General features: G+C 37.3%; 1 protein-coding gene across 2 annotated transcripts in view; it reads left to right on the top strand.

The window, feature by feature from the left end:
- Positions 1–12,269, top strand: part of RSF1 (remodeling and spacing factor 1) — a 144,578-nt gene that overhangs the window by 97,674 nt on the left and 34,635 nt on the right. For both annotated transcript variants that reach the window (XM_040630901.1, XM_008707444.2), the window contains exon 6: positions 11,485–12,269. This exon is cut by the window's right edge. In XM_040630901.1, coding sequence (XP_040486835.1) covers positions 11,485–12,269 — 785 coding nt within the window. The remainder of the gene's footprint in view (positions 1–11,484) is intronic.

Genomic DNA, 12,269 nt, shown 5'->3' with positions numbered 1-12,269 from the left:
GAAGTTGCATTCTTTTGTCTTTAAAAATGCTATGTCTTGGGATGCCTGTGGCCCATAAATTGGCTTAGCCATGCTAGGAAGCCTTGGCAGGGAAGGGAGGGGGTGGGTGAATTGTGACTTTTTAGTATCATTTAGGTTAAAAAAAAAAAAAAATCCACACCTTATCAACTAGTATTTTCTCAAGGACTCAAGTTGGCAATAAAATTGAAACACTTTGGATATTATAATTTTATTAGTTGATTTACTCGTTTTTCATGAACTTGATTCATTGGGAAATGTAGTAGATACAGAATAATCTGGCCCACTTTCCTACACTGTAGTTGGTATCCAGAAATGGATATGATGGCCTGAATTCTGAAATAGGTTCTCTCACTTCAAACTTAAGGAAAATTAATATTGTTCAATTTGCCTCCCTAAAGTAATACGGGTAGAGTAGAATGAAGGGCTACAGGATAAACCAAAGTTTATTAGTACAGTACTGAAAACTAAATAATGATGGCATTCAGTTACAAAAATTATGTGAAAATCCTGAGAGTAGATTCCCTGTATACAAAATTCTGTCAATGTTTGCTAATACTTCGTGCTCACCAGCAGCTGTTTACTGGCATAAGGTATACAGTAGTAAACTCCCTATTCAGTGACTCAGGGTTAAATTCTGTATTACGTTCAACAGTGCTAAGTACTAGATCTAACACTGTCATAATGACCAGCCCCTGTTCTCAGAAACAATGATCCATTTTCTGATTCCAAATCAAAGGAATAATGAATTAAGAAATAAAATAATAAAACTTTGGTACCTTTTTAAAATTTAAAACATAATCACCAGCATTATACGTATTTATATTGTGTTCAGTAAAAACAGAATTTAATTCTATTTCTAACTTTGTTTTTCTTACCCCTCATTTATGTTTTCTTGCCTGGCTCCTGTGGCTGTTAGAGTTTGTAACCCCTTCCATAGAAGGGGTGGGTACTAAGTGTTACAGCTACAAAGAAATGTTTTGATATGATATGGTGTTTAATCTGGAGACTTATGGATGGGTTGTAAAATGTCCTTGTACTGGGCACAAAATAATCCACTTTTATATTACCACATTAAATATTGTTTCACTACAGAAAAGTATGGAGAGAGCAGATAAATACAGGTGTTATCGTCACCTTGTTATGATATCTTAGTTTCCTTTATACAAACAAAAGAAAATGTACTATTTTTAAAATCACCATCATTCCTTTTTTTTTTTTAAGATTTTATTTATTTATTTGACAAAGATAGAGACAGCCAGCGAGAGAGGGAACACAAGCAGGGGGAGTGGGAGAGGAAGAAGCAGGCTCACAGTGGAGGAGCCTGATGTGGGGCTCGATCCCATAACGCCGGGATCACGCCCTGAGCCGAAGGCAGACGCTTAACGACTGCACCACCCAGACGCCCCCATCATTCCTTCTTTATGTTAGGCCTGCCTTAAATTGTCAGGATAAAGGACAAAGTATATTGAAGTTTGCATCTCTTTGATTTTTATGCCAGGAACAATAGGACACAGACCATGTTGCTTCTATGTGAATGATTTGTGCTTATTAGAAAGTGGGAAGGAAGGAGAAAAGCAAAAGAAATCATATGATATAGATTAACTATTGATGTTCTGATTAAGTTTGTTGTGACTTCAATAGAAGGGAAAAATTAAGGTTATCATTCACAATTTTTGGAAAATGGCAGTGGTATGATTTTTGAGTCTCTACAAATTTCTTCATTAAAGGAACATATTAATGGCAAAAATTAAAAACTGTACACATATCTGAAACCAAGGACTTAAAGGAGCTCTGGGGTACTGTGGGCTTTGGGAATTCTCAAACTTCTCCAAGCAAACCTCCCTTCCAGAATAAACTCCACAATGAGCTTTGTCCAAACTGCTAGGAATAGAATCCAAATTAAGTAGGACAGGGACAATATAGGCATGCAAAAAAGAAGCTTCAAATAAAAGTATGAGAGAGGAATAGAGTTCATTCATCTCATTAAATAAATCACTTTAAACTTGAATATCTCACAAAAATAACAGATGGGGAGCTCTAGAGCTATGAAATTAGAAAAACTATTTGACGTAAAAATAAGCAACTAAAAAGGATCAAAGTAAATCCCATAGGATTATAAGAACAAAAGAAAATAAGAAGCAGAAAAACATCACTGCAGAGAATGAAAGCTTACCCTAAAGACATTCCCACAAAACGTGAAAACTAGAACTTCATGGGTGGTAGAACTCAGAAGAGTCAAGATTTTTCACTAATCTAGAAGAAACATCAGAGTGAACAAACTCAAAGATTAGTGCCTTTACAAAATAGCAAATGGAAAGCTGTGTATTTTTTTAATCAAAAAGAAATGAAGAAAGAGATAAAGATTTGACAGAAAGAGATAAGGATTTGAAGATGGGAAAGAAAATCCAGCAAGGGGTCCACAAAAAAGAAAACCAAGAACAAAGCAAGGGAACAGACAAAAATACTAAAGTCTGTGCTTAACAAAACCTCCTGAAACAAAGTTGTTAGGCTGCATATTGAAAAGGCACTGCATACCTTGGAAAATCAGCTCGGAACAACCAACATCAAGACATATTCCAATAAAATTATTGGGATTTGAAGAAGAAAGGCTTTGGTTATCCAGGCAAAAAGACCACGTGACTTACAGCAGAAATGAAAATCAGACGGCCATCACTGTATTTGAAAGCAGTGCTTTAGGGCGCCTGGATGGCTCAGTCGTTAAGCGTCTGCCTTTGGCTCAGGTCATGATCCCAGGGTCCTGGGATCGAGCCCCGCATTGGGCTCTCTGCTCAGCGGGAAGCCTGCTTCTCCCTCTCCCACTCTCCCTGCTTGTGTTCCCTCTCTTGCTGTCTCTCTCTCTGTCAAATAAATAAGTAAAATCTTAAAAAAAAAGAAAGAAGGGAAAGAAAGAAAGAAAGAAAGAAAGAAAGAAAGAAAGAAAGAAAAAGAAAGAAAGGAAAAAGCAAAAAAAAGCAGTGCTTTATGATAGAAGAAAATGCCATGATGTATGTAAGGCAACAAAAATGTGACCCAGGGGTTATATGTCCAGCCGAACTGGCTTTCAAATGAAGACTGCAGATAAACTTACTGATATCTAAGGTCTGTTTTAGAAATCTTCAAGCGAATGAGCTTCAGATAGCCAGAATGACTAACATAATATCAGTGGTGGGTGCTGTCAAAATACATATAAATATATTCATTCTTTTGGCTTAATAATTCATATATATGCTTCCTACTTTGGTTTATGAGATGAATCTAAGAACAATGATACCCCAGTAGTAAGGTGCACTCTTAGTCTCTATATTTTTATTTCAAAATATCATTCTCCAATAAAAGAAACCAGCGCGCTTAGATCAATTCTGGTGACGGGCAGGGAGAATACAAGATGAGCCTGAGACAGCATAGAATGCTGGAGACTAAGGATGTACTCAAAAAAGAATTTGGTCATATCAGTAGTACATGGGTGCCAACAAGAAGTAACTCTCGGTAGTGAAAGGAGAAACTGTTTTAGCTACAAATTTACATAATGATAGATTTAAACCATAGATTTACATAAATGTCTATGAGAAGGAAATACAGGTGAAGGGACAGGCTTTCCCGAAGACAAATATTGGTTAGGAATCAAGGAAATACGAAATACCATTAGGGAAACACTATGGTAGTAATTGTTGCAAGCAAGATCTCTGACAGATGGCTAAAATCAGTAGGTTACAGTTTATGGAGAAACAGAATATTTCAGCATAATTTCAGTGTAGCTCCCCAACATACCCCTGTTACAAAGAGAAAAATGGTGACTTCACAGTGTAATAAGCAGTCAACAGCACCTTAACTAAGTGATCAAGGCATTGACATCCTGTATTCTCTGATGTAATGCACAGCATCTCTTTTGTGGGATTTTTGTCAAAAATATATTATCTCAGTCTAATCTCGAGAAAACATTTAAAGCCAAAATTAAGAGTTATTCTACAAAATAACTGTGTCAGAGTCAAAAGAAACAAGGAAGGAATGAGGAACAGTCAAGATTGGAGGAGATAAGAACAAACCAAAGAACAAAATGAGACCTGGATTCTTAAATGGAAAGGACATTGGGGGAAAATTGGCAAAATTTAAATAAAATCTGTTTAATTAATAGTATTTTACTAATGTTAATTTCCTGATTTTGATAGTTGTACTATAAGTATCTAAGTTGTTAACTTTAGGAATAACAGGGTGAAGGTATACTTGAACTATTTCTGTAACCCATCTGTATGTCTAAATTTATTTCAGAATAAGATTTTAAAAAGAATGTTGGGTGAGCATTAAATTTGTAATTACATGTAACTAAATCTAAGTGGCAAATATGAGAAAGAATGTGTAGTCTTTAATGGATATGTGTTCTGACAGTGGAGCTATATAGTAAGACAGATGGAGAAACAATGGGAAGAGTACACACAAATACCTCAACTTTTTATTAAATCACTTTGATGATCGTGTCAATACTGTTATTCTGAGAATGTTTTGTATCTAGCATGAGAAAAAGTAATAACTAATATTTTAATTATATCACCTGTGTTCTCTAAAACCAAGATTCTTAGAGTTGGGGAGGGATTATAAGATGTAAGATAGAAGAAAAAGAAAAGATGTAAGATAGAGATGAAGAAAACACTGAAATAGCATTATGAATTTATGAGTTATTTTTATTAAAAATATATACATGTATTTTCTAGTTCTGTCCACTGACAAAACTTAGAAACTGTCCCACCCAATAGTAGTGATCAGCCTTAACACCCAGATTGTATTTGTGAAAAAATTTCCCACCAATTCAGAGGCATAATGGGAATGAGCCAGCAAACATTTTGTCATTCTAGGTAGTATGGATGTCATCAGGTCATGTCAAAAAGACTCAAGAGCCAGGGCACGTAGGTGGCTCAGTTGGTTAAGCATCCTACTCTTGATCTCAGCTCAGGTCTCAGTTTTAGGGTTATGAGTTCAAGCCCTGCGTTGGGCTTTGCGTGGAGCCTGCCTAAAAAAAAAAGGCTCAAGAGCCAGCTTAAAGAGATCATAATCAAATATGTCTTAAATCCATGATTTCATTATGATACTAAAAGAAAAATTGGTTACCTTTGGAGAATGCCAGTGGCGATCAGATTATTGTTTTGAAAATTGTTAAATAAATGAAAAGAATCAAACACTTATCCTTCCTTTTCTATAGGAATTGTGCCACCGTGCAACAAAATAGTGAATTCCTAGAGTTTATAGAATGTATTCCAACGAGTCACTGATGAAGGAGTGATAGAATGGGAATATCACCATTTTGCAGTTCCCGATAAAGGTTTCAGATAGTGAGCATCAATATCTGTTAACATCACAAAAAAAGAGAAATTAATGCCTTTTGATAAAGAATACACCATCACTGAAGTAGTTTTGCCACAAAAATTGAACTTGAATCTGCTGAAGGCTATAGATCAAAGTGGCGATTTAAGGGACAAAAAGGGCAGAGGAGCATGGGAGTGCAGCCAGCGTAATCCAGAAATGATAGGACAGATGGTTCAGTGACTTGAACAAATAAATCGCAAGAAAAGTAAAGGATGGAGGGGACAACAGGAAATTAAAGGGACAGAAAAAAGAAAATAATACACAGGTAAAACTAAAATAAGGACGTGCTTAACATAAAAGTCAGGTTAATGGTTTTTCTTGGTAGGGAGAGGGAGTTCTTTGGAAGAGGCATGTGTAGGGCTTGCAGAACAGCTGGCAAGGTCCTGTTTCTTGATTGCTTAACTATTAATCTGTTGTTTTGTGTGGCTTGCTTTGTTATACTTAATCATAAAAAAAGCCTCTGTCAGGTATCTACTGTGTAATTTTTAAATAAATTGTAGAATAATTGGCACCAGGGCATCTGGGTGGCTCAGTTGGTTAAGCATCTGCCTTCGGCTCAGGTCATGATCTCAGGGTCCTGGGATCAAGCCCCTCACTGGGCTCCCTGCTCAGTGGGAATCCTACTTCTCCCTCTGCCTGCCACTTTACCTGCTTGTGCTCTCTCTCTCTCTCAAATAAATAAAGTGTTTTTTAAAAAAAAGAAATTAAAACAAAAATAAAACCCTTCCTAAGTAGACTGGAGGAGATGAGATCCAACACATAGGTAGCAGCATTGGCCTTAGCTTAAAATAGCATCTCTAGGGGCACCTGGGTGGCGCAGTCGTTAAGCGTCTGCCTTCGGCTCAGGGCGTGATCCCGGCGTTCTGGGATCGAGTCCTGCATCAGGCTCCTCCGCTGGGAGCCTGCTTCTTCCTCTCCCACTCCCCCTGCTTGTGTTCCCTCTCTCGCTGGCTGTCTCTCTGTCAAATAAATAAATAAAATCTTTACAAAAAAATAGCATCTCTATTTTAACAAGAGTAGGTTTGCAGGTATGGTGATGAGGAGAGTCTGCCTCATGGCTTCTGTTTTTTCTGTGAAATGGAGGACAGAATCATCTGCAAATGTGGATGTAGCAGAGAGATTGCAGGTTTGAAATAGTTCTTGCTAGAGAAAAACAGGAAGGTTACTGGCAATGTCAGCGTCTCAGGGATAGCTGGTGACCATGAAATTTATTGTAATACCAATCTTTAATACCAATCTTATTCCTTTCTGTATCCCCAGTAGTCTGTTAAGTGTGCAACAGCATTATGTCTACAAAAACAATGTACATGTCTTAATTCAGAAATATTTTATTGCTGAGAGATGCTCACCATCATCGGAGCTGGCAGTGAGTCATCATCTTTGTGCTGGTGGAGGGTCTTGCCTCGGTGTCGATGGCTGCCAACTGAGCGGGGTGGTGGTTGCTGAAGGCTGGGGTGCCTGTGGCAGTTACTTAAAATAAGACAACAGTGAAGTTTGCCACATCAGTTGACTCTTGCTTTCATCAGTGATTTCTCTCTAGCATGCAGTGCTGTTTGATAGCATTTTATTCTCAGAACTTCTTTGAAAATTGGAGTCAGTCATCTTAAACCCTGCCACTGCTTTATCAATTTAGTTTGTCGTAGTCTCATCCTTTGTGTCACTTCAGCCATCTTCACAGCATCTTCACCAGGAGTAGATTCCATCTCAGGAAACCACTTTCTGTGCTCATCCGTGAGAAGCAACTCCTCATCTGTTCGGGTTTTATCATGAGATTACAGCAGTTCAGTCGCGTCTTCAGGCTCGTCTTGTGATTCTAGTTCTCGTGCTGTTTCCACCATGTCTGCAGTTACTGCCTCCACTGAAGTCATCTCTGAGGGCTGGAATCCACTTCTTCCACACTCCCATTCATGTTGATATTTTGACTTTTTCCTGTGAGTCATGGCATCTAGAATAGTAAATCCTTTTCAGAAGGTTTTCGGCTTTCTTTGCTTACATCCATCAGAGGACTCAGTATCTGTGCCCTATAGCCTTATGAAATGCATTTCCTGAATAATAAGACTCAAAAGTGGAAATGGGCTACAGAATGGATGTCGTATGAACAGGCATGAAAACAACATCCATCTCGTTGTACATCTCCATCTGAGCTCTTGGGTGACCAGGTGCGCTGTCAATGAGCAGTATTATTTTGAAAGGAATCCTTTTTTCTGAGCAGTTGGTCTGAAAAGTGGGCTTAAAATATTCAGGAAACATGTTGTAAACAGATGTGCTGTCATCCCGGCTTTGTTGTTCCACTTATGGAGCACAGCAGAGTAGACGTAGCGTAATTCTTAAGTGCCCTAGGATTCTCAGAATGGGGGATGAGCATTGGCTTCACCTTCACGTTATCAGCTATATTAACCCTTAATGAGAGAGTCAGCCTGTCCTTTGAAGCTTTGAAGCCTGTCGTTGACTTCTCTCTAGCTGTGGAAGTCCTAGATGGCGTTTTCTTCCGTTAGAAGGCTAGTACGATCTGCATTGAAAATCTGTTGTTTGGTGTAGCCACCTTCCTGAATTGTCTTAGCTATGTCTCGGGATAACTTGCTACAGCTTCTGCATCAGCACTTGTTGCTTCGCCTTGCACTTTAATGCTGTGTTCCACAGCTTCTTTCCTTAAACCTCATAAACCAGCCTCTGTAAGCTCTAAGGTTTTCTTCTGCAGCTTCTCAGCCTTTATGGAATTGAAGAGAGTGGGGGCCTTGCTGTGGATTACGTTTTGGATTAAGGGAATATTGTGGCTGGTTTCCATCTTCTATCCAGACCATTAAAACTTTCTGCATATCAGCAATAAGGCTGTTCTTTTTTTTTTTTTTTTTTTTTTTAATCATTCATGTGTTCACTGGAGTGGCACTTTTTACATCTCTTTCAAGGACTTTTCCTTTGCATTCACAAGTTGGCCAGCTATTTGGTTTAAGAGGCCTGGTTGTTGACCTGTTTGGGCTTTTGACATGCCTTACTAAGCTTAATCATTTCTAACTTTTGATTTAATTTGAGGGATGTGTGACTTTTCCTTTCCCTGGAACACTTAATGGCTGTTGTAAGGTGATTAGCTGACCTGATTTCAGTATTGTTGTGTCTCAGGGAATAGGAAGGCCCAAGGAGGAGGAGGGATGGGGGGATGGTCAGTTGGTGGAGCAGTCAGAACACACACACACTTATCAATTAAGTTGACCATCTTAAATGGTAGTGGTTTGTGGAGCCCCAAAGCAATTATAATAATAACATCAAATGATTACTGATCACAGATCACTATAAAAAATGTAATATAATGAAAAAGTTTGAAATATTGTGAGAATTACCAAAATGTGACAGAGATATGAAGTGAGCAGATTCTTTTAGAAAAACGATGCCAGTAGACTTGATCGATGCAAGGTTGCCACAAAGTTGCAATTTGGACAAAATGCAGTATCTGCGAAGCCCAATAAAAGGAATTACGTCTGTGCTGCATAGATGCCTAGCGATGTCCTTTACAGTTAACTTTTATAGGACATTCAGTGTTTTATTCCGTAGTGATTGTGGTTGGGCTGGTTGGGAAAGCACATAATACGTGATCAGTAAATATTTGTTGAGTAAATGAATGAGTCTGCTTAAAAACCTACGGTAGATAATACTTCTCTTGAATTGCCTCAAGTTTGCCAAGCAGTGTTGCTGCTCCATTGTGAGTTTTGAAGAGAGTTTTACCTTAAGTTTTGTTTCTTCAAATTTTATGTCTCTTCAACTCATTTGCATTTCTTTGACAGTATCTTTTTAAGGAAACTTTGGGAAAATGCTTATGTAACTGAATGATCTTTTTACCAGTCATGATTGTGCTTGAAGGCTCATTTTCTGTCATGGTTCTGTTTTCTTTGCGGTTTTAGGGACACATCTATGTAATCAAGGGGAGCTAGAGTAATAATTGTTTTCACATCTGAAAAGAACTGAGCCAAACACAAAAATACCAAGGTATTAACATTTTGGGGTTAGGAAGAATACAGGCCAGCGAAGTATATTTTTCAGCTCACGTACCCCATCTGCTTTATTTGTAGATGAAAGAATGAGAATCAGAGTTTGTGACATATGTGGAATTCACCACTAGGTGAATTAGGATTCGTGAACCTAGGAACCTTGAACCTAATGTTATTCCTCAATTTGTTTTGCTGTGTTGTTACCGAATTGGAATCAGTTGAAATCACTGAAGAGATCTTTCTCATTCACCATTGCCAAATAAAAAGTGTCATTTTACCTCAGGTCAGAGCCATAGTGAGGTCCTGAGTTGCTTTCTGAACCAAAGCATAAAGAAGAATTATTAAATTGTGTTTTGTAAACCCTTAGTATTAGGATGAAGTTCTTTTTTAAAATGGTAATCTTGTATTTTAATTGTTAACCAAGATGTTCATTTAATTAGATTTCCTGATATGCTGCCCAGTCTCAATGATCAGGAATTTACTAAGGTTACTTTTTCAGTGGGAAGGAGAAGACGCACAAATTAGATCATTAGTGTCATGTCCTTAATTTCCTTGGTGGCATGCATATATGAAATCACTGACAATGTAAAGAGTGAAGAGCAATATTGACCCTCTGTTTCAGGTTCTGAATGGTTCTTAATGATCCTTGAATGGTGTATTTGCAACATGAATTAAGTAAAAGAAATAGTGGTTTATAATTTAAATAGTGGTTTATAATTTAAATATGTTTTAAAGATATTGCATTCTTATTTTCAAAAATATGTCCCAATTTATCTCCCTTCTATTTTACTCTGTTTTATACCTATGAAATACATTATAACTCTGGTTTATCAATTTGGCATAATGTGTGCAAAATTTTTTGTAAAAATTACTACTTTGGTAAAACTCCATTTAGAGCTGAGTTTTCTCAGTTGTAAGGGTACGGTGAAGTGATGAGAAATAGAGGTAAAATTAGTATTTAATGAATGCTGTAAAGACACTCTGCTCAGATCCTCTGAGCACTGGTTTATATTGTCTGTGTAATCCCATTCAAAGATAATGCTACTGGGATGCCTGGGTTGCTCAGTTGGTTAAACATGCAACTCTTGGTCTCAGCTCAGGTCTTGATCTCAGAGTTGTGAGTTCAAGCCCCACATTGGGCTCCACGCTGGGCATGGAGCCTACTAAAATAAAAAATTTTTTAAAATGGCAAAAAAAAAAATTCACAAAGATGATGCTGTTTAGCAAATATGGTTTTTGCACTATTAGGTACGCCATAAAAGTTGGAAATACATAGTCAGTTAAGGTGAAAAGAGGAATTGACGATAAACATATATAGTTGGTAACATTAACTTCTGAAATGTCTACTAATGGCATTTTATAAAGTAAATTGTAATACAGCCACGTTGAGGACTGTTACATAAGTAAGTCTGATTTCTTAAAAGGCTTTAATATCATAAGAAAGGAATAATGTTTCAGTGAAAAAATGGGGCAACATGATCCCGAAACTTTGTCAAAAATATACAAAACTAGAATGAAGTAACCTAAAATAGTAATAGTGGTTGCCTCTGGGTATTAGGATTATGGACCTTTTTTTTCTCTTTGTGGGCATATGTTTCGTTTTCTGTACAGAATTGTGTTACTTTTATAATCTGTATAAAGCACAAAACAAACATTTTCCCACTGCCATGCTCACGTTACCTCAATGAAATGAAGTGCTCACTGACTTGCAAGGAGGAACATTTGTCAGTTTTTAAAACAAATATGGTCTTTTGGAAATGTTTTATGTAGTATTTTTAGTTCACATTTTTGAGCCATCACTTGAGCTTGAATAAATTATTTGAACTGTATAAACATTTGCATTCCATTGAGAACACTGAAGCTTAAATTATAAAGCAGAAACCTGAATCTTTCAGAATAACCATCTTTGAATATTTAGGAGCTGTGCTTTAGGTTTGGTAATTTCCTTCACGGTCAGATTTGGGGTATTTTGTTTTTTGTTTTATGTTTCTTCTTTGGTCAGATGTCCATTGACACGCCACCTCTTTTAAGAGGGAAATTTCAAATGGGAATATCCATTATATTTAGCCTTTTATATTTTATAATCTTGAATGCTTAGATTTATGTAAATTTTTTTCCTGATTTTTAGAGGAACAGAAGGAAAATGAAAAGATGAAAAGTGAAGAGCATCCAGTAGATTCAGAAAACTGTTCTACACCCCGTGCTCTGGAAGAGGCCACTGTGAAAATAGAAAAAGAAGATGAAAAGGAACTTGTCAAACTGCCAGTCATAGTCAAGCTAGAAAAACCTTTGCCAGAAAGTGAGGAAAAAAGGATTATCAAAGAAGAAAGTGATTCCTTCAAGGAAAATGTCAAACCCACTAAAGTCGAAGTAAAGGAATTTAGACCAGATCCTAAAGATACCAAAGGTAGCATGGAGAAGCTGGAGCCAGAGAGGCTGGAGTTCGGTGGCAATGTTAGAGCATCTCAAGACATCACTGAGAAGTCTACAGAAGAAACCGAGAAACTTAAAAATGACCAGCAGGCCAAAATACCACTAAAAAAACGAGAAATTAAACTGAGTGACGATTTTGACAGTCCAATCAAAGGACCTTTGTGTAAATCAGTTACTCCAACAAAAGAGTTTTTGAAAGATGAAATAAAACAAGAGGAAGAGACTTGTAAAAGGATCTCTACAATCACTATTTTGGGTCATGAAGGGAAACAACTGGTAAATGGGGAAGTTGGTGATGAAAAGGTAACTCCAAATTTTAAAACAGAACAAATGGAGACAAGGTTTTATGATACAAAGGACGATAGCTGTAGCCCCTCTAAAGACAGAAGTGTCATCGTGGAGGGAAATGGAGCAGAGTCCTTAAATTCTGTCATAACGAATATGAAAATAGGCGATCTTGAGAAGGAAGTGGTCCCTCTA

Source organism: Ursus maritimus, unplaced genomic scaffold (genome assembly GCF_017311325.1).
Source record: "Ursus maritimus isolate PB19 unplaced genomic scaffold, ASM1731132v1 scaffold_16, whole genome shotgun sequence".
NCBI lineage: Eukaryota > Metazoa > Chordata > Mammalia > Carnivora > Ursidae > Ursus > Ursus maritimus.
Note: the sequence above shows the minus strand (reverse complement) of the source record. Positions and strands in the feature narration are given on the sequence as shown.